The sequence below is a fragment of the Crocodylus siamensis genome, chromosome 2 (assembly GCF_052110815.1).
Source record: "Crocodylus siamensis isolate JL-2025a chromosome 2, ASM5211081v1, whole genome shotgun sequence".
Classification (NCBI taxonomy): domain Eukaryota; kingdom Metazoa; phylum Chordata; order Crocodylia; family Crocodylidae; genus Crocodylus; species Crocodylus siamensis.
Genome location: NC_143396.1, coordinates 54003975 through 54029990, shown reverse-complemented (window position 1 = coordinate 54029990; position 26016 = coordinate 54003975). Strand labels below are relative to the sequence as shown.

The following is a 26016-nucleotide window of genomic DNA, read 5'->3' as shown; positions in this document are numbered from 1 at the left end:
CCTGATCATCTTGGGTAGGGGAACCATATCATAGCCACAGCCCCTTAGTAAAGAATATGTCCTGGGTTTTGAGGTCTCTGTTGAGATAGGAGGACAGGTGTTGCTGTGCAATACTGGCTATACAATAGTAACCTGTTTCTCTGGCTTGCATGCTCATAGTATCCTTGTCAGAGTTGGATAACTAATACTGTTGACACTTCCTGTGCTTCTGTGGTGAAAGTGACCATTTCCTCTATTGGCATACTTTTAAAGCTTTCTGTAATATAGCCTCCAAGTGCCTCACAAGTTCCCCGTGAGCTAAGAAGGTACTGGTATAATTTGTTCTAAAGCACCTAAGTTCCTGCTTTTACACTAGCCTGAATGTTTACGATATGAAGAACTCAAGTCTCAGGATCTCAAGTGTTTTTTGAAAAGTTTTTTTTTTTTCTTATATTGAGGATGGAATTATTGGGTACTGAAGTACAGAGGAGCTAGTGACTTACTCAAGGTCACATGACATGTTTAGCTGAACTGGAATTGAACTTGCTTCCTAAATACCAGCCTGGTACGCTCCTTTCCCATCATGCTTGAACACTAGGATAATTCCTTCTCCTTCTTCTCCCTCCTCCCCCCCCCCCAAACAAACAAACAAACAAACAAAAAAACCCCAAAAGCCTGCTACATTAGGCTGAGTATGTAGGGATATAAAATATCTCATATTATTAAAGAAATAAAGATCTGTCTCTCTAATTGTTTGATGACTTAAACATCCAGCCAACAAAATATAAATGCTTGTTTGTCATGTGGCTTTATACTTTTGGCCTACTGGCATCAATAGCCTGCCAATGTGATTTTAACATTAGGAAGCTTCTCTACATGGAATGCAGAAGGATTGTTTTGTTATCTAGTGCACATTGCAGGCGGATCATAGCTTTCATTTAGGACTTGAAAACCTTATTTGTGTGTCACTAGTGCTTTCCTCTCAAAGTAGCGTGATCACTTTCTTATATCGCTATCTCAGTTTCTATCTAAAGCAATAAAGGGGGAGTGCTTCTCCTGGTTCTGGCTCATTGATGATAAAGATACTTTAAAAAGCCTTGTGTCTGTTTGAGGGAGGAAATAGCGTGAAAACCAAAGGGCGTAGTTACCCTTAGAAGACCTGCAAAGGAGGTTGCGTCAGGGCTGGGAGTGGGCTCTAGGGATTCTGGGTGGGGCTGCTGCCCCCCCCAAGTGCATGGGAGCTTTCCAGATCTGGAGAATTTTTGTGGGGTGGGGGAATTCTGCAACTTCTGAACAGTTCGCCTTGGGATGCATGTTCCCTATGGTTTTTCTTGTAGGGGGCTCTATTCCTGACTATGTAAAAGAACATCTAGCATAAAGACTGCATGCCTGTCTCAAAGACATGCTTCAGTTCAAACGCATGTTTCTGGGCTCAGTGTAGGAATTCATGGATGAAAGTTAATAGTCTGATTTGTGTAAAAGGCCAGATTAGAGAATTAATATAGATAAAATGACCCTACCACAGAGGTGCAGTCCTTGGGAGAAATACAGAAGGATTAAGGGGCCCACTAGGCACTTCACCCTTGATGATCTAACTTGCTTGAGAATCATTTATCTACTTTAGTGCTGAGTGCTATAGAAACCTGGGATAGGTGATGTCACAACACAACAGCTGTAATCATGCTCTGTGATTAATAGCTTGCAGCCAAAGATACTTACTGAATGATTAATCCCTCTGTTGTCACATTTATACTTCTTTTAGACTCGAACACACTAAGCTATTTGGTTATGTAATTGAACTTCCATTTCTTTGAATTTTGCAATTTTAGGTGTCAAGGGGAGTAACTCAAATATGCACACTGTAATTCTAATGCAATGAGTCATAATCAGAAGTGCACCTCCAAACTGTTGGTAACTTCCTGATGTATCATGTTGTTGTTATGGCAAAAGGACAGGCTAGTGAATAACCAAAGTGCAGCTTGGAAGTAACTAGTTACCTGCCCATTGAATAGGCATAATTCTGTAACCTTTTTGAGCTTGTTAATGCCCGCCCCATTATAAAAATAGAATCACTTTCTAGAGATGCACAGATGTCTCCCTATCCCTATATTATTTCTGGAGGGAGGTAATATGTTGTAATGTCCCAATAGTTATACAGGTGTGTGGAGCCTGTCTAGTGCAGGCTGCACATGAGCAGGGGCTCAAGTTGGCATGCAGGCTGCATTAGCTGCACCTTGGTAGTCCACTTAAGTGAAACTAATTTCTGCTTGCCACAGGTTGGTAGCCTTGTAAGTGGGAGTGGTGGGTGTGCCATCCCTCTCTCCCAGTGAAACTGCTTGGAGAAGAACACAAGGTGTATAGAGCCAGGAAAAAGAGAAAGTGCGAGTATGCCTGTAGCTCAGCTGGGAAAGAAGTTTTGGTTCTGATTTTTTTCCTTCTTTTTTTTTTCTTAATCTAATGGTTGTTTTGTGTAAAATGTATCAGCAATCCAGCTACTAGCCCTGCCTCTAGTCTGGTGGTTAGGACACTCCTGGAAAGTGAGAGCTGTGGATATGAATCCCAATCAGGCTGAGATGGGCACTGGATCTCTCACTTTTTTTCTTATGAACTGTCTTGGCTATCTTCTACAAGGAGTATACCACTAGCAGCTGTGCCTAAAAAGAAAAAAGTGACTCAATCTAGCCAAAGAGACAGCTTACATACCAAACTTCAGGGGAGAATTTCGACTGTGAATCTTAGGTTCACATAGGCACCCACATATACTCTACGTGGCTGAAATGACATGATAAAATCCAAGAGAAATGGGGCTTAAAATACCCCCTTTTTAATAAAGTCTGCTCTGGCTATTAATACTGTAGAAGGCAGGGTTGATTTGCACCTTATAGAATGATCAAAGTGTTAGTATAACATATATATATGTGCAGGGGCAATGTGTAGGGGGTGCATGTGCACCCCCTGAGAGCACACTGTATAGTAGCATGCTGATGCCTCACGGTGGAGAGAACCTACTGCATGTGTGAAGGATAGAGAAAAGGAGAACTAGTTAGGCTAAGAAGTGAGGTTGAGATGGGGGTGGGGAAGCTTTATAGCAAGTCAAAAATCTTGAAACAGCCAGAACCCAGTTAGCCTTAAGCTAGAAGTAGACATCACCAACTGCGATGAATCAGCTGTGCCAGGATGCATCTCTGCCCCTGGGGCATTTCTCTTTAAGCAAGGGAAACTGGCTTCTATGTGGTCCCGGGGCTGGGATTGCCAGTCAGTTGTTTGGTGGTCCCAGCCCCAGGACTGCACCAGAGTGTCAAATTGGTGTGTCTTCAAGTGGAGGAACGTTAGGCTGGCATTCCTATAGCTTGAGGGGCCCAATCCTGTGTGGAAATTCCCAGGGCATGCAGGATTGGGTCCCTCAAGCCAATGGAGGTGTGACCTGGGAAGGCTGGAGAGCACGAGCAGCGCTGGGCTGCCTGTGCTCTTGTGCCTTAATGCAAACAAACATTGACTGCTAAATAGTGGCACAAATTAACACTGTCTCCTTTGTGGCCACAAATTTTGGGCATTTGTGGTGCAACACGGAGCCTGGTCATTTCTTTGCTTGGCCCTTATGCTTCCATAAAAATCTTATGGTAGCACAAGGCAATGTCTGTTTCCACTCTTAATCTTTGCTGCTTCTCTTCCTTGCTTCAGGTGATTTTGTGTTCAAATGCTACAGGGGAGGCTGCTTTCATAGTCGGTCTATCTTAGCTTTACTAGGTATCTTGTGAGGGAGACCATTATATGCAGTTTTTCATCCAGTTTTTCATCCAGCAGAAAAGAAGGTCAGATAAATGTGAAAGTAGCTAATTTGGGATGCTTGTATAAACTAAACTCAAACTTTTCCAGGTTTCTTCCACTCTCAGAAAATTGCTCCATGTCCATGCTGTGATCTGATTGTGTTGTTTAATATTACCCTATGTATAGGAAACAGTTATTGTTTCTATACAATATATTTTAGCTAGTGAACACTCAGTACCACCATACAATAGTTTAATTGATTTGTATGTTCTAAATTTAATTATTTTGATTTCACAGGTGCCTGCATAAATATCACTTACAGCCAGTGCCAAATGCTGCCATATAATCACACCACTTTAACATCAGTTCTTTCCATCGTCAAAAGCATTGAAATGGAAAAGTTTCTCAAGTTCTTCAGTTATCTCAATCGCCTCAGCTGCTATCAACACATCATGCTGTTCGGCTGTAGCCTGGCTCTTCCTGAGTGCATCAGTGATGGTGATGACAGGTATTTGGGAGCCAAAAATCAGTGGGTGATTAGACTCAATCATAGTAGAATATTGCATATCTAATCAGAACAAAGCAGGCCTGAGCTAACCATGTGACCTTTTGTTATAAAATTCTTGCCAGTTAAAAACATCCCTAGCATTTCTGCTAAACAAAACTAGCTGCAGTAGAATCCTCTTCGAATAAACTTGGTATGATTATAATCAGTGTCGCTGTAAATTTTATAATTTGTTCTAATAATGTCATCAGTTATGATAAGATTCTAATCCCAATGCATCGAGGGCTTCTGTTCTTAATGAAATGCATCAAGAGGTTTCTTTTACTAGATTTGTCCAGTGTTTATATGCTCAAAAGGAGTGACATATGTAAATATGTGTGCATGTATGCAAACACTATATAAAAATGCATAAGGAGTGAAGAATTCAATTGCAGTTTAACAAAGTCAGGAAAACCAAGTTACCACGTCTAATGCAAGAGCAAGTCAGCTGTGTTCTACATTTGTAGTATACTTATTTCTATATACTTAAAAATCAGAAATATATTTATGTCTTGGATATTTTTGTGGCATATTTAACAGCATTTATGCAGAAAGACTTGTCTAATATGTTCTGAGAATCTAAGTATCAGTCTGTCTTTTTTTTATATAATTACACAACTTTAATATTACATATGTAGTTTTTACACTCAATTTTCCTTTAAAAATATTTTAAATTCTCAAAAATCAAGAGCGGCATTAAATATAGATGTGTACCTTTTTAGTTTTGAAACATGGTGTCTACCAGGATGTTGAAGAAAGAGGTGTTTTTCTTTCTTTTTACATCAGAAATCATGAAAGGCAATAAAGCCAAAGAGCTAATTAATTTGACATACCAAGAACCATTAATCTGACATGCCAAGAGGCTGAAGACTGAACGGATGAGAAGGGATAGGATGTTCAGTCTGTTTAAAATTGTTTTATGTTAATCCCTGTATAACTATATACCCATTCAGTGCCTGGGACTAGGAACAGACATTACACAAACTGGTTTAAGTGATCAGAAACTGGTTTAAAGATGTAACAGAACAGATGTTCAGTGCACATAAACCAATTTGGTTTAAACCAGTTTGAGATGCACCTGGTCGAATGTAGTATCAGACTTAACTGATTTGGGTCAAACCGGTTTATGCAATGTCTGTCCCAGACCCTTTGCTGGTTTAAAATAAGCCAGAAACCCCCATAATCCTGGCATACTGTCTGGCCCCTCCCCTCTGCTCCCTGGCCAGATGTCCAGCAGAGACTTAAAGGCACAGCAGGGTCTGCTGGCTTCCCTGTGCCCCCCTGGCCCCCTCTCACCACTTGCTGCTTAAGCAGAGATCCCTTCCTCCTCTCTCCTACAGCACAGACTGTAGCAAGCATGTGGTAAGCTAGCTAGTGCTGTATAAGGCCGATAGGACTGTGTCCACTTAGGGCTTTTTGGAGGTAATCAACGGCTCAGATGGTAATGTCCCTGTATTCCTTCCTTTGGGAAAAAAGCTGTTTAAGAAGAGCTTGTAATGAGCAAGGCTTTGTTTTCTGATGGGGTATTAAATGCTGATAACAGAGCTGATAAATGCTCTGTTATCAAGGGGGAGGACCCCTCACTAATCATAGTGTCCTGCCAGGGCTTGGCCATGCCCCCCTCAGCTCAGCCCTGGGGAAGGGAGGGCTGCTTTAGTGCCCCTCGGTTTCTAGCCTGAGCCACTGCAGACATTTTCCTGCATTTCTGGGATGTCTGTCTGGTTACAACACTGATTTAGCTTATCCAGGTTAGATTAACCTGCAAAGATTGAATTAATTCAGGCTCAGGCTGTTTGAATGTGTGTCCTTAGCCTGGGTGAAATGATATCTAAAGATTCCTTGCTTCAATCAAGGAGTGAGGGTTCACAACATGCATCTCTGAACCACCCTGTACAGAAAAATCATCCAGTATAACCAGGGGAGGCTGTGGCTAGCATTCTTGATAATTGATTTAAGGGTTAATAGAAGGACAAAACATTTCTTTATACTATTATAAAGAAGGAAAAATTGGAGTAAAATCAATTTTAAGAAAAATGTTTTTCAGATCACCTAAACTGTTACATTTAGTACTTGATATTTACAAGCCTTTCAAAGGTGAATGGCATGGCAGAGGACTGTATAGATCATAACTTAGTCAAGCATGTAGAGTAGGGGAAGAGTTTTCTGTTTTATTCCTAGGCTGAAGATGACATTCTTGCAAGACTAGGTTAGCAGAGTAGTTGCTAATCTGTTTACATTATGGCAATGGTGCCTTGGCATTTGTATTTTTTAATTTTTTAAGAAGTTTAGAATTTGAAGTTTATTGACCCACATTAAGGTACTGTCCAAAAATTGCCAGATAAACAACTTTTTCATGGTCACAGCTATTGTCTTCTTACTGCTGTAAGGGTAGCATTTCAGGCTGGTTTCCATTTTATTGGTTTCTGTTGTTGAGATATATGCATATACAAGATAAGCTTCATTAAGCTGTTTGCTATTTTCCTCATGCAAATTGTCCCAGCAGCAGTCTCTGTGCCCATCAGGCTGAACACAGAATGTCCAATGTGATACCATAAATCATGCCAGTATATTTTAGAGCCTGTTTCAAAAAATAAGAATCTCCTTGTGCGCCTACTGTACGTGGCAGCTGTGCCAAGAGGAAATAGGTGACTGATAGCAGAATAGCAGGGAAGACCCAGAAAGGTGCTTTTCTTCAAAAATATATATTTGGTGTTTTGCTAAGCATACCAGTCATCATAGCCCAGCTCCGAATCTTAGTTTATCTTCATATCGGGTGACTTATTTGCTATTTTGTGGGCCCAAGCTGGGTGATTTACCTTTTTTTTTTAATTTTAATGTTGTGGAATTAGTAATTACTGCAGGTATAGACATATTTTTTAGGTCACCTGCAGCACAACTGCCATAAGTGGCACAGGCAGCCTCCATGTGTGGCACATGGCAGATTAAGCAGGGAGCAGAAAGCAAAGCAACAGGGTAGGCAGAAGGGGATTAGAGTGCCACTCAGAGAAGATGCAGAGCTTAGTTTGTGGCAGGCTTGCCGAAAAAGGCTCTCTCTCACTATTTTAGGCAGTCTTCTGCTCCTGAAGTAGAGATATACCGTTTCTTAATTCAGGAAGTAAAATTTTCTGAGAACAATTTTTTTATTAGATTTTAGTTATTAAAATATGAATGTATTATATTCCATTAATTGATTATTCATTATTTAAATGTTTCATTCACTGATAACCTTAGACCCCCAATTTTTTATTGTTTATGTGTATGTTTATTTATATGTATTCTTAAATGCCTCAGGGAGCTATTTGTTAAACTAAGATTACATGAGATACAGTTTTCTTGCAATATTTCAATCACATAGGATATAACATGTTGAAAAGATCAGCTTTTGGTTTATTTGAGCCCCTTTAACAGCTCCCTGAGGGGCTCAAATAACCAAATTGAAAAGCCTGTGAAAAATGTAAACACAAATACCTGAAATTACTGAACTAGACCACTGAACTCTCCCATGATACTGTATTACCATATCAAATGAGATCTAGAACAACTTTAAGGCGCATAGAAGGAAATGGCTTAAATTTAAGACCAGCTTCTTAACCCGTTTTAAAACTAGAAATTGCAACTATGAAAAGGTAAATGTTGACATAAGTCTTCATGCTTTTATGGTAAATTGACTAGTAAAAATATGGACCGACCTCCTACAAAATGTCCCATGCATAAAAGATTTTTCCCAAATTAACTAGAATGTCTGGTCTCAACAGTGGCAACGCGTAGGAGGTGTACGGGGGTGCACATACACCCCTTGAGAGTGTTGGTTCACTCCCTCACAGCGGTGTTCCCTGCTTAGGTGGGGGGGGGCAGGTGGGAGCGCTGGTGCCCCCCCAAGAGTGCTGTCCAGGGAGTGGGGGTGCTGGCCCTTTTGGGCGCATCCTGGCACTTCCGGGCAGCATTCCCTCTTAGAGCCAGCTGAGAGGGAATGCTGCTCCCAGGTCAGTGCATGACCAGCTGGAGGGGGGACCCCCCCCAGTTACTGACCGGCTGCTGGGAGGGGGGCAAGTGCCCCCCTGATTCAGGAGGCACCAGTCGCCCATGGGTGTCAATGTAAAGCTTGGGGGGAGGGGTTGAGTAATTTGCTTGAATCAAACCTGATGGCATTTTAATTCAGAATGTTTTCTTTACTGTAAAGAAGGTGGGGTGGGGAGGAGCTTACCTTAAGAAAAATAAAATCTTCACAGCCTATTTTATTGTTGCAATCTCATAAATCCAAGCCTGAAGGAAAGAGTTTATTTAGGTTTTTTTTCTTTATGTGTTGTAGGTTGTTTAGGTGACTCAAGAGGTCATGCAGAGTATACCTGTGGCATTCATTTAAGCCATGTAACTGAGCTGAAATGCTGTTGGCTTTACAGTGGAAAGCTAAATAGCTCCATCCTAGGCATTCCTAGTCAGGTTTTAGGTTAAATAGCACCACAGGGAATCTTACTTTTTTATTTTTTTGGCCAAAGTCTTCATAAATGCTGGTTGAATCCCTTGGAAAAGGAAATAATAATAAAAATGCTTTGGGCTCATTTTTGTTCGAAACAAGCCCATTGACCATATCAGATTTATATATTAAATGAGACTGTACAAAAAATGGTCCAGAAAGTAGTAGCCCTGCACATAGTGAATGGGTTTGGTCCATTCATAGGTTACATGGTTTTTTTTTTTTCACATAGCAGAAGCATAAGCAACCTATTACATTGACATTGTGTACACTAATCCAGATGCTCTTGAGTTTCCATGGATTTGCATGCTTTCAGCTTCTCCTTCTTGATCTACCTCTGTTTAATTTTTCCAATATTATCAGGCTTTATAGGAAGGAATGTGACTGTAGGACAAACAGCAGACAGACACTTTGACCTATGAAGCGCTTTTCCACCTTCTCCTACAACTTCCAGCTCCAATGTACCTATGCTTACCTTGTTGCACAGGCACCTTGAACAATTTTGGTGGGGAGGAGGGACAGGGATTTGAAGCCTGCAGCAGGAAGGTAAGTCAAGAATTCCTGCTCACTACTGACCGTTGTCTTGGAAAATGCTTGGCAAGTCACTCAACCAGCCTTTTTACAGGGGGCTTCAAATGTTGTGTTTCTCATTATGTGGATGCCTGATTTGAGGTTGTCAGGTCTGATGCGCAGAAGTACTAAGTACTCAGCTGTGGCTGAGGTCAATGGGAGCTGTACTTTGAATATCCAAAGGACTGTACAGTGCTTCATACTCAGAAAAATCAGCAGCCTTTAACTGAGCATCCAGAATGAGTGTATATTTTGACCTTAACCTCTCCCTACCTCAATATGCTGCCTTAAAATGAATGATGCTCCCTTTCAGTTGTGTTGAGAGAACTAATTCACTAATGCCTGAAGCACCTGGATGCTGGGGTCAGAGGCATAGCAAGCAAGTTCTGTCCCTTGAGCAGCAGCAGCAGCAGCAGCAGCAGCAGCAGTTTACATAACTTAAGAGGAGAGGCTGAGGGAACTGGGCTTATTTAGTTTGGGGAAGAGAAAACTGAGGAGGGATTTGATAGGAGCCTTCAACTACCTGAAGCAGGGTTCGAAAGAGGATGGAACTAGACTGTTCTCAGTGGTGGCAGATGACAGAACAAAGAACAATGGTCTCAAGTTGCAGCAGGGGAAATTTAGGTTGGATATTAGGAAAATTTTTCTCACTAGGAGGCTAGTAAAGCACTGGAACAGGTTACTCAGAGAGGGAGGTTGTGGAATCTCCATTCTTGGAGGCTTTTAAGAAGGATGATCTAATTGGGGGTGGCCCTGTTCAGGGGGTTGGACTAGGTGACCTCCTGAGGTCCCTTCCAGCCCTCATTTTCTACGATTCGGTGAAGGGGCAGTGGCTGTAGTGGCCCAGTCAGCAATGGTAGGTACCCTCTAAGTATGTGGCTCATACCTCAAGCACACTTGTACCCCTAGTTATGCCACTGCCTGGAGTGATGTCTTACAGACAAAGAACAGGAAAGAAAAAGAAACCAGTAATTATTTATTTTTCCGACCAGAGTGTAGTAAGTAATAAGACTTGAGATCGCACACTGAATGAGAAGAAAACATAATATTGAAAAGTAAGTTATTCAGTATGCATTAAATGAGGCTTGGTGTTCTGTGGGGAAAAATAAGATGGTCTGATCTTGTAATTAAAATGTGTATTGTGTTCAGTACATACATAAGAAGTCAGATTAAGTTCACAGAAGTGTTACTCAGCTTTTGAGTTATTAACTTTGGACCTGGAATGTTTGTTTAATTTTTTGCAGGTAACAAATATTTACATGTACATATGTATATACCATATTTATGTATAATATGTTAAAAAAGAAATATGGCTCCCAGCAACCTGAACTAAGCAACTTTTCTGTTCCCTAACTCCCTTACCTCCGGAGTTAACCTCTGCTGACTACTTCAGAGCCAGCACTGTCCCCATTTTTCCTTTGTTGCCTTTATCCCATGACTATTGTGATATTTTCCCTTGCATGAACAAGGCCCATATTAATAAACATACTTTTTTTTGTTTTTAATTTCTTTCTCCAAATCGGTAGCTCCTAGCACAGAGAACAGCTTGAAGCAAGTACTGTCAGTTTTAAAGTCAAGTGGAAGAAAGGGAGTAGGGAGAGAGCAAGAACACATATTAAGATGAAAGTCTGCACTGCTCCCTCTCAAAACAGAAGTTAAATGACGGAGCAAAACAAAGAATTAAAATCTTTAGTCATTTTTTGCTAAAGCTAGTGCCTATTTTCAGAATCCCTTGGTTTATACAGTAACTTAAATATACTCTGGTTATGCACTGGCTATACATTTTTATTATGATGCCAGCATAATGATATCAAATAGTTCACCTTGTCCCCTCTTCAGAAATCTCTGGGAACAGTACTGCTCATTTCTCTTGAGCAGAGATCTTATCAGATGACTCTTTCCATGGAAATGTGTGTCAGTTTGTAGGATGCAAAATGAGAGGAGTTTAATTAAATATATGTGGGAGGTACATAATGAGGTTGAAGATGATTGTGAAGCAGAAGTAAAATCAACTTCCTCTACATCTTAAAAATACCTTTTCTTGCAGTAGGAACAATACATTTTGTCTCAATAGTGCCTCATAGTAAGTTCCCCCCATCAATGAATTTGTGTTTGTATATAGTGTAAGACTGTATCTAGAAAGGTGAGGGAAAGCCCTAAGTCAAAATAAGTTTTCTTTCCATTTGCATTACTCAAATCAAGAGGATCTTGGAATTTGTAGTGCTGTGGTACCACCACCCACAAGAGATTAGATTGCTTGCTAACTGTTTAAGAGCTTTTTCCCCTAATATTTGTGTATCCAGTTTTTTCTACATACTAGTTCTACTGCAATTTAATGGTGCCCAAGCTCATTGTAAGTAGCTGTGTTTTGCATTGGAACTATCTCAGTTCTTAATTTGTGTCATATTTCTCTCTTGTGCTCCAGTGACATCCCCAAACCCTGATGCTCTGATTAGCAGCAAAAAAGTCTTGTGGGACAGTCTATCCATGGTCTGGTTGCAGAGTAGGATAGAGACCACTGCTGCTCAGGAGCCTGTGAGTTAATTGTGAAATGATTTGTGAAATGGATTCTGTACTCACACTGCATTATTTGATATGAACCTGAGAAAAATCTATTCCTCTTTCTCAAGATTGCCAACCTTTGTGGAGCTGCTAGCTGCTGTGGTTAGACTGCTTCTGGTACCTGAATTAACTTGTTTAAAGCCAGCGTGGGTACCTCTATGCTACACTGAAGTCAGAAATGTGGACACGTCCCAGATAGTCTGGATTTTCAAGGAATGAACAGATAAACTTAGGTTTTAACAATTTCTCACGTTTGTAATATGCTGAACTGTGTCATCTCTATCTACAGGGATAAGACAAATATTCTAATATCGACTGCTTCTGAATAATGTCATTTTAAAAACATACTTAAATTCATTATCATAGTATAATGGTTTTACAGGGGTGATAATATGCTAATGAAAAGATTACAATTACATGGTTTCCAGAGAATGCTGACTCTGCATTCTTTGACTTGCAATTCCCATTTTAGAATTGTTCAACTTCAAACAATAAACCAAAAAGATCTATTTAGCCTATCTTCTCTGTGTTCAATACAAATTACAAGTAAGTTTAATGTATGTTACAAAGGTGCTGGTAGCAACACTTATCCTTGAGGCTAACTAATGCTTTCCATGAGAGGATTCTACTTTAAAGCTGCTTATGATTTTGCCAAACATTAACTCTTTGGGCCAAAATTTGTCATGCTCGTTGTCTGCCAAAGGCTAAAATGGTTCAGTTGATTCTGAGAATGAGGCTATGGAAAACGTCCTTTGCTCTTTTTATTATTGTTATTATTTAAAAAAAAACACAAAAGCAAAATGCTTGCAACCATGAAGAAGTGCTAGCAATTCCAGCTTTGGAGCATGGTCTTGATGTTGGCCCTCCTTAAGGGATATGCCTTTTGCTGTTACCATAAAAATCTAACTGAATTTGCCAACATCTATAAGTTTCTGAAAGATCACAATTCACACATGTTGAGCACAAGTTAGAAAATGTTGCTGGTATCTTCTAAATTTTCCTTTCTGACCTTTATATGCTCTACCCTATGGCAGTTGAGGCTAAACAGGACTTATCCTGTAATTGCTCCTTCTGGCAGCTGGAGGCTGCTGTGGTTGCCAGGCACCAGCACCAAAAGAAGGGAATTATAATTGAGTCTTCCATCTTAACATTAGCTACACTATGGTGCCAGCAGGTAGCAGTAATGGTGCAGATGAAGGCCAGATCAGGGAAAGCAAGATGACTGCTCTTGAATGTCTAATTTCTCCCTCTCCTAATTAAAGGGGAAAATAGAATGGCTTCTATGTACAATAAATATCTATATTTTTAAAAATCCAGAACTACTCAAGAATATATCATATAGTCATACAATCATAAAAAAAATTAGGATTGGAAGGGACCCCAGGAAGTCATCTAGTTCAATCCTCTGCTTAAAGCAGAACTGTCCCCAGCCAGATCATCCCAGCCAAGGCTTTGTCTAGCCAGTGTTAAAAATATCTAAGGATAGAGATTTCACAACCTCCCTGGGTAACCTGTTCCAGTGATTTACTACCCTCTTCATGAGAGAGTTTTTCCTCATATCTAACCTAAACTTCCCCTGCAGCAACTTGAGACTATTTATTGCTCCTTGTTCCTTTATCTGCCACCACTGAGAACAGTCGAGCACAGCAGTCTTCAGCCTTAACAAGTGCATCTCTTCTTTCTCAAAGTTTCAGCTTATGTACCCTTTTATTTTTTTCTTGTTCTCGGGCGGGGGGGCAGATTGAGGCCCCAGCACTGGGGGAGGGCGTGTAGCTGGGGCAGGGACCAGGACTGAGCCATGTGGGGGGCAACTCCCACCTCTGTGCACACCCTGGTAGGGCATGAGGGGGCGTGTGCCCCCAGATCTGTGTGTGGGGTGGTCAGACTGCTGTTGAGGGCTGGGGCATTGGGTTCTTCCCAGCAGGGGACTGGGCCAGCATGGGCAGTGGCAGCCCTGGGAGGAGGGTTGAGAGGGCTATGGCAAATTCTGGAGTGGCTCCTCCCCCCACCTGCATAGCCCTGCTCCCATAGGCTCATCTGGAGGCTGCAGAGTGTGGTGGCTCCCACCACTGCATGCACCCTGGGAAGGCATGGGGGGGTGGGTGCCCCTGGATCTGCACGAGGGGCATGGGCAGGCTAGGGCTTCTCTGGGCTGTTCCTGGTGGGGGGTCTGGGCTGTACTCGGGGTGGGTGGCAGCAGCACTGGGAGGGGCTGCAGCTTTCCCAGAATTTGCTGGAGCCCCTTCAGCTCCTCCACCCAGTGCAGCCTGGCCCAACACCCCACTGGGAACAGCCCCCCTGCACCCCGCATGCAGATCCGGGGGCATATGCCCCCTATGCCCTTCCAGGGTACTTGCAGCAGCAGGAGCTGCCACTCCCTGTGGCTGTGTCTCACATTGTGTCCCAGTTGGGTGGCACCAGCTCCTGCTCCAGCCCCACTCCCTTCCTTACTGTGGGGGTCTACAGGAGTGGGACTATGGAGGAGGTGGAACTGCAGCCACATCAAAATTGGCCGTAGCCCCCTCCAACTCCCTTCCAGCACTGCTGTCGCCTGCCCTTAGCACAGCCTGACCCAGCCCCACACTGGGAAGAGCTTGGCAATACTCCAGCCCCAGCCTGCCCCACCCCACATGCAGATCTGGGGACACAGCCCTCTCAGGGTGCATATAGCAGTGGGAGCTGCTCCCTCCACCCCCCTACATGGCTCAGCCCCTGCCCCACCTCCATTCCTTCCCACCAGAACTTACCAGCTGGACCCAGCTGCTATCCACATGGCTGGGCTGCGCCCCAGGCCACCTGAGTGCTGCACTGCAGCTGAATGCACACATGTGGAGTTCTGCATAGCCCCTATGATGTTTTTCAGTACCCCCGGTTGACAACCTCTGGTCTAGCACCATCCTCTTTGTAACCCCCCTTCAGGTAGTTAAAGCTGCTATCATATCCCCTCTCAGTCTTCTCTTCTGTAGACTAAAGAGAGGTTGAGGGAGCTGGGCTTCCTCAGAAGTCATGTGCCCCAGCTCTCTAACCATTTTCATAGCCATCGGACTCTCTCCAGTTTGTCTACATCCTTTCTGTAGCGGGGAGCCCAAAACTGGACACAGTACTCCAGATGTGGCCTCACCAGTGCTGAATAGAGAGGAATAATCACTTCCCTTGATCTGCTGGCAACACTCCTACTAATGCAGCCCGGTATCCTGTTAGCCTTCTTCGCAACATAGCCCCCCCAGCTCCCCAGCTCATGTTCAGCTTATTCCCCACTGTAATAGTTGTTTTATGTAGCTAAAGAAATTAAAATGTTGGCTGAAAAAGACTCCAGCATATATAAAATAGTGAAAAGTCTAGCATGGTGGTTCTAATAATTTTATGGATCCAACATGTGTGGAAGCTGAATTTATTTTACAGCCATAAGTTGCAAACTCTGTAGGTATTTTTAAGCCCTAACCAGGCAAGGGTACTGCTTTAAAGATCATCCTGGTCACGTATTGACCATAAAATGCTTTTCCACACCAGAGAAAGGATGTGGGGAGTGTGTTTTTGTGTGTGTGTATGTGTGTGTGAGAGAGAGTGTTACAAAACAAGAAGATAAAATGTTAACAAGCAGAGAAGTATTTTTAATAATAAACTGGACTTAATACTGACCGTTTTAATACAGTGCCTTAGGGATTTAGGGAAGGAAAGGAGACAGAAAAAAAAGATTTTGTTATATTGTGAGCTTTTGCTTGCACTTTTTGAACTTGCACTTTGCATTTAGACACAATTTGGCTAATATTTTACTTTGGAGTGTGTATGCTACATAGTCCTCATTAGCTATAGTTACTCTCATATAAATTGTTGTGCAACTAGGTATTATGTCATCCTGTTTCCCTCTGATCTACATGTTTTTTTTATCAAACCACCTATTAATAGTTTACTCTAATTAAAACTGTTATTCACAACAGAACAGAAAAGAAACATAACCTCCTGTTAATATTTAAATATTGTAATGTATTTCAGCTAAGCAAAACATTGTTCTTAGAAAGAGAATTAGGAGATTGAGTGATGCATTTTGTTTAATTAGTTGCACCAGACTGTTTTTTTTTTCCTTTGTCTATTAACCAGAGTTGTTAGGGCAAAATTGGTTCAGAATTACCCATGGATTCTAGTAAACTTGTGTAAACCAAGCTCAAAACAGGAAGACACATAGTTGAAAGAATCTATTATTTTTTGGATAGCAAAACATTGAAGAATGTTGATTTTTCTCTTTGTAAGAGATTTAATAAACTAAGAACAGTATCAGGCTGTACAACTAGGTTTGAAGGATTTTTAGAGAGTTCTCATACTTTTAGGTAATATTGCAGAATGGTCTAAGTCAGGGGTGTCCAACCTTTTTGAATGTGGGATGGGATCACAAACTTTTTATTACCCAGTGGGCTGGCGAGCCATATTCAAAGACCTCACAGGAAGTGGTATCACATCAGGAAGTGATGTCACATGACCTTTGACACCAATGAAGTTACAGGAAATGACAATGAAATGGGTATGGAAATGTGCTTACGCAAGTTGTAGTTTTCAGAAAGTATGCATGTTTGGTATGGTTTAGGAATAGGACATCATTTTTCTGTGTAGGGAGTTGGATTAGATTAGGACTGCCCAGCTGACTACCTGCAGGCCACATGTGGCCCACAAAGGGCCAGGATGTCACCCACAGTCTACATGTGGTCTGCAAGCAGTTAATATATAGGGCATGGGCCTGGCCAGCCACCTCTTCCACTGCTGTGCAAGGCCTGTGGTGGGGGAGGAGTGGTCCATGTCCTGCAAATGTAGCCTGCATGGCTGATGATGGGGGTCTGCATGCTGCTGGAGCAGCCCGTGCAGTGAGGGGGTCCTAGGGGCCCACCCCCACAGCGTGCAGCCTGTGCTGGTTTTATCTGGGGCCCACAGCCTCACAAGATCTGAACAGTCCTTGACTAGCTTATTCTTGAGATCCTTTACTAACTTGATCATGGTCATTGTGGTTAATTAAATAGAAATTGTAGGCATATAGTGTAGAGATGTGGAAGAGGATAAGCTAGTCCAGGGCTGTTCAGAACTGGCAAGGCTGTGGGCCCCAGATGGCACCACCATGTGTTGCACAGGCTGCATGCTGTGGGGGTGGGCCCCTAGGACCCCCTCACTGCATGGGCTGTTCCAGCAGCATGTAGACCCCCACCCTCAGCCATGCAGGATACAGTAGCAGAACCTGAACCACCAAGGAAGCGGCTGGACATAGAGCACCTCTGGGCCAGGCTCTTCCTGCCTCCCGCCCAGCTCAGCTCTGGCAACTGCGCGCCCCACAGCCCCCGCCTGTCCCTGAGGCACCCCCAGCTTCGCGCGGCAACTTATGTTGTGCCTCTGTCCACCATGCACGTGGGCAGGGTGTGGGCCATGCTGCAGCTCTCCCGGCCATGTGCTGGGGGAAGGGGCGGAGCCAGAGAAGAAGCTGCATGTACTGTCCACAGCTCGTCCAATCAGGTGTGGCAGCCCCGCGCTGCGCAGCCCTCGGGGCAGCGGTGGCAGGACCTGGCTCACTGATGAGCCTGGCCCTGTTGGGGTACGCAGTTCCCCTCCCTTCGCTGCTGGCTGGGGCCTGCGAGCTGGCCCTGCCCACCTTGCCTTGCCTCGCCATGGCTCCACGCTGGCAGCAGCTCCACGCTCAGCAGTGGTGGTGACGGCTCTGCACTCTGCGGCGGTGGTGCCACCGCTGGCCAGATACAGTGGCTTGGCGGGCTGCATGGCAGCCCGTGGGCTTTATGTTGGACAAGCCTGGTCTAAGTCAAGGCTGTCCAACTTCTGAGTGGGTGGGATCACATGTTACTGGGCTGCACAGCACATTTCCTCCCCTCCTACTTTGCAGCACCATGCTGGGTCCCTGAGTCCCCCCAAGCCTCCTGACTATACCACCCCATGGAGACAGGATCCCTAATTTCACTTTCTAGAGCTATTTGCCACAGGGAGGTTTCATTGACATGAAAGACAACGATACATTTCTTTGTATTAGCGCTTTCAGTTGCACTGAGACATTCAATTTCTCCTGGGGGAGTCGCTGCTTTCCTGGAGATACCAGAAAACAGAAGATCAAAAATGACTGCTCTGGGCATACAAGATTACATCTTCAATGACTGCCTATCTTGTATGCGTACTAGCCCATCCTCTGCCTTTTTTACTTTTCATTCTATCCAGGAAGAGCACACACCAACTGCAGAAACTTTCTCAGCCTGATGAAGGGTTTTTAAATCCAAAAGCTTGCTTAAATATTTTTGTTCCAACTATTTAAGTTGGTCTAATAAAAAAATATCAGATTCACCCAAAGAACCTGGTCTGTCTATGTCCTTAGACCAACATGGCTACAACCTATACTCCTGACTCTTGTAAATGTGTAAGACGGCTTTAAGTGTGGACACACAGACATAAGCAGAGTTAATTGTCTTACTTTACCATCTGTTCCACGAAGGGAGAGAGGAGTAGTAGAGTATTAACACTATCTTGCTCATAAGCTGGCCAGAGGACATAAGTCAGTGTGAAGTGAGGGTTAGTAAAAGCCTAATAGCATATTACTACCTACAAGGCAAGGAGATAGCTGGTTAGTAACTATAAGAAAGAGGTGTGGCAGTGTGGTGTAATCCAAACATACCTAGCTTGAGAATGCACCTAAAGCCAGCAGTTAGCCCTTAAGCAGTACACCAAAATGTACAAGGAAGTTCAGTGTACTATGAAAACCTGGAGATGCTACTTGGCATGCCATCTGGGGAGAAGCACTGAACACAGTGTCTGGTGTTATTTAAGAACCTAAGAAGTTTCCATGTGTAGCTTGATGAGCTGTTGCAAACAGCAGCTTCTCAGTGTTTGTCATATTTATCTAATGGTCTGTAGTAATATTGTCTTATAAAACTCAATGGCCTTCAGGTAAGCTACGATAATCTGTCTCCAGAAGTCAAAGGAATCCTCATTATGCACCTTGGTGAGTTTAGCTGGTGTAGAATAAATTTTTTTAGGCTGATCTGAATCGATAATTTGCTTGATGTGTGAGAGAGATCTTGGGCAGATATACCTTTAAAATGGCTTGCTTGAGGAAGCGACCTGGGAGAAAGGGTACACTTGCTACACAAATTACCCAAGGGCCAGTTGTCCTGGTTTAAACTCACTCCTGACTGAATAATAGCTCTGGTGAATTAGCATGCTACAACATTCTCACATTCACTTTTATGTTTGAATTAAATGGCGTTAGCAGTACAAGACATCTGGAATTGGGTAGTTTTGTTATTCAGTATGGGCAGTCTCATTGATTTTGCTCTTTGGAAAAATACACACAAAGCCTTTTGGCTGTTGGTCTTTGCAGTAAGTCCTCATCTACAAATTACTTAAGATATACTTTACAAGTTAATCATGCCTTAAGTGGTCACCCAGCCACATTTTCAATCAACTAGTAGTGTGATGGAAAGAGGAATAAGTTACAAAGTTATTCCACAAGATAACTTCCACAAAAGCTGCTTCTTATCCTGCCATTAATTGAACATGTGACCAGGGGCCCCTGTGCCTGGGAGCCCCATCAGCTGACTGGACTTTGTAGTTAGGGGGCCCCATGTGCACCCCTGAGCCTGGGAGTTCCTGGGTGACAGGGATCCCAGCTTTTGGGGTCCCCATGTACCTCTGTGGCTGAGAGACCACAACTGATGTGATTTACCAGCCCTGAGGGGCCAGGTGTGCAAAAAGCACCCCTGTGGTTGGGAGCCGCATCTTGGGTTACCCCTGTACTGGCAATACGATGTGATGGGATTTGATTTACTGTCCCACAGTCATACCTCCTGCCATGCACATGTGGATCCTACATTGGATCCCTTTGCACCTTTTACCTGCATGTGTGGAGGAGCCTGAAGTGACCTAACTACTCTGCACAAGAAAAACTGTTTATATGTAGGGTATATTAACCAGGTATTTTTGATTGTGGGGACATTGTGAATTCATTTGGGACTCACCAAGTTGCCATTTAATTGAAAGCTGACAGGGTAGGTGTGTATGCTTTGCCCAGGGAACTTGCTTTTACTCCAGGCGTGAATCCTTCATTTTTACTGGTTACAACCAAATACGATTCTAAGGTACATAAGCAATCATTTTGGTTAATACGAATTCTTGTAAATTTTAGCTACAAGAAAAGCAAAACTGTTCTAGTGCACTTTTTACACTCACCTTTGTAGATACTGAGTTTGGCTGCAACCTAGAAACAAGTGGTTTTAGCTCTGTTGGGAGGCATTTTTTAAATCACTTCTGCTTGTATATATGAAGAAAATGCTGTGCAATCTTCCATCAGAAACCCCTGCCTCTCTTTTTCAGGTTAAGATGAGTTTAAAACCTAAAGGCACAGACAGAAGAGCATCTCCCTGCAGTAACCATAGTGCTTTGCAGGAAGTGCTATAAGTTGCAGTGATTCCTCGGAGCCAACAGAAGTTCACTGTTGTATTGGGGTGTGTGTGAAGGGGGTGGGGTTGGGGAATGTAGCTGCTGGCTGTGAGCCTGCAGGTGGTCTCCCCTAAACATTGACCCTCTTCTCCACTCCTCCCTCCCAGCCCCGGTGGTCTTTTCAGACTGGGAATGGGGAAAGGGAATGGCGGGAGCTTGTTCTAGGGGTTCCCAGCTGGCGCTGGAGGGTGGGGTGAGTGGATTGGAGCTGCTCCACCTTGTGAGAGCTCCAGTCCACCTACCCCACCCTCCAGCACTGGCTGAAAAAATCCCAGACTGAACTCCCTCTGCTCCCTTTCAGAATTCATATTTTCACAGGATTGGGCCTTTGTAAAATGCTCTGCAGCTGTGCATTTCTGTTAGGTCACTATCAGGGGCCAGATTAAGTGAAAATTGTTACTTCTGTGTGAGCCTTAATAGTATTCCTGAACTGATTTCTAATCTCTCTTGTACCAGAATCAGGAAATTATGTTTTTTTCCCTTCTGCCTGGAATCTCAACTTTCCCCCAAGCACCAGTTTTTCTTTTGATAATGCACTTAGATGTCATTTATCTAATCTCAGGATTTTCACAACCATAAATTTTGTTTGACCTCTTGTGGAATCATGAAGACAAGGCAAAAGTAACAACATAATTTTATTTTTTATATCTTCATTGGAACCTGAAATCTTTTGAAGAAACATGACATCAGCTTTGACTATCTGGGTTCACAGAACAAGTATTAGTCCTGTTCCTCCTTCTCCGTGGAGCTGGGATATCCATACTCTGACAATCACTAAAGCAAAGTTTCTCAAACTTTTTCATAGTCTGATACCCTGTCACCCTACAGACAATGTGGGTATTGACCCATAATCCTTTCCACCCCAATCATGTAAACCATCTATAATCGAATATTATCTTTGTGGCAACTCCAGTACTACCTTACATGACAAAGTAACTTTAGGAGAATATTTAATGCATATTTAAGCTTCTTTTAATGAAGAGAGACAGCTGGAAGCAAGGAGGGAAGACAGCACCATATGAGCAGCCAGCTCTGCACAGACCACCGTGAAGTGTTCCAGAGACTGCAGTTAGGGAGCTGCTGCACTGAGCGCTCCTGTGTGTATTGAATAGTTATATTTTCTAAGTGTAATAATCACACAAACATCAACTGGACTTCTAGCTGCACGGATGCACCAGGCTCAGCTGGGGCTGGGAATCCTACAACTGAGGGGACTCTCAGCCCTAGCAGTTGCTGACTCTGCATCCTAGCAGCACAGGGATCCAGAGTCTTTCATCTTGCAGCTGCAGATGCTGGGTGCCAGGAGCCAGCTGGATACTGGCAGTTGTGGGGGGCACGGCTGCCTTGGGGGTTCATGAAACCCCCAAAGCTGGGGGATCACAGCAGCCATGATCTCACAGCTCTGGGGTTTTCACACACTGCGAAGGCTAAGGAATCATAGCAGCTGCAATCCCCCAGCCCCAGGGGTATGTGGGAAGACCCCATGGCTTGGAGCCCCTCAACTGAGGGGGCTTCTTGCTGGTACTGGGGAAGCACATTAGATCCTACTGGCTATAAGGGGTGATGGGATCTAATGCTTGATCCCACAATCATGCCTTCTGCCATGCATGTGCAGATTGCACAGTAGATCCCATTGCACCTTTACCTTCAAGTGTAGATGTAGGGTGAACATATAATTGTTCAGGAAATCCAGGATGGAGGCACCACAATGTGCACACATGCATGCACACACTCACAAGCACATGCACACCCCCGCTGCTATCCTGCGGCTCCCAGGAGTCCTGAAGGCAGGGCAGGACAGTGTACAGGCCTATGGCTTGGCTCCATCCCCCATATGCAGAGGCTGGACCTGGCTGGGAGCCTCCCCTGTTGGCAGCTGGCTGGGACAACCATATGCAGCCCGGGCTGCAGTAGTGACCTCAGTAGCAGGGCATGAGGCTGCTGGCAGCAACTGGCGATCCTGGCTCACCCAGCACAGGTGCCAAAGCCAAGGCTCTGGCCCTACCTCCCAGCCCACCCCTCCGCACCCCAGCTGATTGCTGCCCCAGGCAGGAGGAATGGTGCTCAGCTCAGCTTGCCCTCCTCCCAGCCTCCAGCTGCTGCTTAGCAGGATTCAGGCTGAGTACTGTGAGCAGCAGCAGCCTCTACCTGTGCCTGCAGTATCTAAATCCAGGACTTTTACTTCAATTTACACCCACAGGCTGGGACAGCCTGCAAAATCCAGGATTCTTGTGGGCAATCCAGGACATATAGTCACCCTATGCAGAGGGGCCCTAAAAGTGGATTTCTTTTATTCTGATAATAAACCATTTTCCTGTTGGTGGCCCGTGATTCATAAAGACGGGCTATTATATGCAGTTAACAAAGAAATCATTGAGTTTTGAATCTCAAGGTGTGGGGATAACAAACCACAGAATTATGATGAACGCCCAAATCTTTGCAAATTCTGTTAGTAATGAGTGTTTTGCCATGAATTCCACTGGGAGTAGAATTGTACCCTGAACCTGTGTAAGCTTATTGTATGTTCTGGATTGGGCCAAACACACGGTGAAAAGATTCTAATGGCTTTGTCAGTTGATTTCTAAAAAGCCTGCTCTCTCAGTGGTAGTAAACAGAATAATCAAGATGAGGATGACTAATCGTTGTTTAGATCAATCATTGTTTATGAGGTTAAGCAAATATATTCATAGTAAACTTGATTGCTGTCCAAAATATTAGCTTTATGGATCAAGCATGAATGAATATTGTAGTTGGACCAAATATTATGGTAACTGGTAGATAATCCTAACATTACTTTGTCAAGGCATCCCTAGAGACCATAAATTAGACACAAACTAACCAAATGAAACTAAACTTTTTTTTCCATATGCATGCTTCATTCATTTAGATGACAAGATCATTTATTTGTAGATGAATGTGCAACCACTGCCCAAGCTCCAGCCCCACTCCCCCCCTCACCAGGGGACCTCGATCTGCCTCTCCCCCATGTCCCTTCCCTCTTCCATGCCACTTCCCTCCCACAGACTTACTAGCCAGATGCTGCTCTCCATGCTGCCAGGCTGCACTCCTGGCCACGCATGCATGTGGCATTTATCAGTGACTTTATCAGCCAAAAAGAGATGATTGCCAGTTGATGTCAATTTTCTAAAAAAGTTACCCATCATACAAAGCTTTTAAGACATCTGTTATGTATCTTTTAAGGTATACTTTGTGCATAAATCCAGCCACCCTTATAGTAGTTCTCCTATAGTGTCCACTGAAATGCCAGTGATTAATTTGTACCAATATATAATACCTGGAAAGATCAAGATACTCACCTCACTGTGTACCAGGCTTAATGTCATTTTCTTTCCCACTCAGAAGAAATACCTGACAGAACTTGTCAGGATGGATTTAAGGCAGGGATATTGTTGAAGCATTTTGAGGGTTGTAGATTCAGATACTAGGTGCTAAGGTCAGATATAAACATATTGTACTTCTGTAGCACCTTTAGTGTGAAAGTTCAAAAAACTCTATTTTTATATAAATTGAGTTAGCTAGAAATAAATAGGCTACAGATTTTAAAAAAATGTTTAAATTTACCTAATAAGCCTACCTTCACCTTTTCTGGATAAAGCTGAATGGAACAGAAAGACTTTAAATTGCATTTTGAAGTCAGCAGACCTGTTCCATCAAGCCAGTGAGATAAATGCATGGTTAATGAGTTAATGAAAAGTCTTGTTATTAAGACTTGCTACTTATCCTTCCATTCAATCATAGTTTTATATTGTAAATTACAATTGGAATGTAAAAGATCAGACTTTATAAATTAAATGCCTAAGTTCAGCAAAAGAATTAAAACAGAGTTCTGGCTTACTTACATGGCATCTCATTTATATATGTCTGCTAAGCTATTGCTTCTAGATTTTCACTTATTTATTTCTGTGTATGTATGGATCCTTATTAGGGGCTTGATTATAATTTTATACTCATCTGGTTAGTTTTAAGAAAGTTATTATGGTTATTATGTTGCTGTTGCATTTGTGGCCGTGAGTTCGAAGATTGAAGTTTGGCCCCTGGAGTGATGACGTTTGTTGTGCTTTTGCACTTAGCAAGGAAGACCGTGAGTAGGTTGTCATCATCTTCCTGGCCCAGACATCATCAACTGGCTATCAAACCTCAACATACAACTTTAATTAACCCACACCTTTTCTGCTGCTGCTTGCTTTAGTCATATGAAAGAAGAACAACTAGGGCTATTTATCTGTGAAACTTTGTCTAGACATTATCATGCACAGTAAACTCTTTTAAAATATTAGATATTATTAAAAAGGAAACCGACAGGGTTACAGTCTTCGCAGGGAAATTATAACTACTTGTCTTGCCAAATCCTTGTAGGTAGGTAGGTAGGGAATTTTCCAAGCCATATTCAGGCTCTAAAAGTTCTTTGGTGTGCCCTTTCTCCCACTGCAAAAATAGGTTTTGTGAAGCAGGAAAATTATTTTTGAATGACTTTATCCAAAAAGGTGTTACTGCTTAGATAGTGGGTCTTTAACTGCTAGAACCACTTGCAGGCAACAGTAAGAGATTAGTAATAGCCAGCAGTTCTAACTGTCAGCAGGGGGAAGCCATTTGTTGTTGTTCTGTGTATAGTCAGAAAGGCCTTTTTACATGGTGTTGAAACTTTCTGCATTTCAGCACGTCATGAACTGGTAGTGAAAGGTACTATTTTAGAATGTAAGTGCTTATTTCCAAACAACAAGTAAGCTGCCAACCAGAGATAGTCACACTGGGAACCACAAGACAAGTTTATCAATAAGGGCTCTTATCTCATATTTGAGATAACCTCAGAACTGCAGTGTGTAAAGTATATTCAGTGTTATGTAAAAGTTCTTAGCATGACTTTGGCAAAATATCTGTAAAGACAACATTTATCTCAACACTAATTTCAGCTTCTCTGCAACCAATCAGGACGCATGGTAAACATAAGGGCACTTGGCAGCACATTCATCTAATTAGTGTCTATGTAGAGAAATGCCATTGCACTGATTTCAGTAAGACAAGTCAGCTGAGTAGGTCAAAGGGGAAATCCAAAATCTCTCCCTGGAATCTGGGATGTTCATCTAATACACATTTTATATTTCTAAAAAAGAAAGCATGGACTCCAGTGGAAGCTTTTTGTAACTTCCATCAGTTGCCTCATGACTAATAGTATTTGGGTACCAACTGTAGCTGCTTGGTTGCAGGCCTCCTGAAAACAATATTTTAATGCAATTGACCAACTGAGATCCACTTTTACATTCAAATGGAAACTAGTGAAGTTGGTGGGAAGTGCTGTTTCCTCAGGTCTTTTTAGGTGCCTGTTTTTTCTTTTGATTATGTCCTATTGAAGGCTGCAAAGTGGTGCATCCCCTGGCCAGTTAGTAGTTTTGAGTAGAAGTTAAATAGTCAACATAGAACTGCATATGCTCTGTGACTTCAAGGGCCAGAAGGCTCCAGAGAAGATGAACTTCTCACCTATGGTGAGGTAATGACCAGTTTTGAGGTCTGAACATGCCCACATGGGTTTTGTGTTCTGTAACTTCATTGGTGTCAAATGCTAAGATGGTAACTGTCACCTTCTCTGATTGGTATTTGGATGATTGATGGACAATTGACAATACCTCTG

At 43.0% G+C, this 26016-nt stretch overlaps 1 protein-coding gene across 3 annotated transcripts in view; it reads left to right on the top strand.

The window, feature by feature from the left end:
* CORIN (corin, serine peptidase) overlaps positions 1-26016 on the top strand; it is a 274799-nt gene that overhangs the window by 88748 nt on the left and 160035 nt on the right. For all 3 annotated transcript variants that reach the window (XM_090035881.1, XM_090035880.1, XM_090035879.1), the window contains one exon: positions 4045-4255. In XM_090035881.1, the coding sequence (XP_089892007.1) occupies positions 4045-4255 (211 nt within the window). The remainder of the gene's footprint in view (positions 1-4044; positions 4256-26016) is intronic.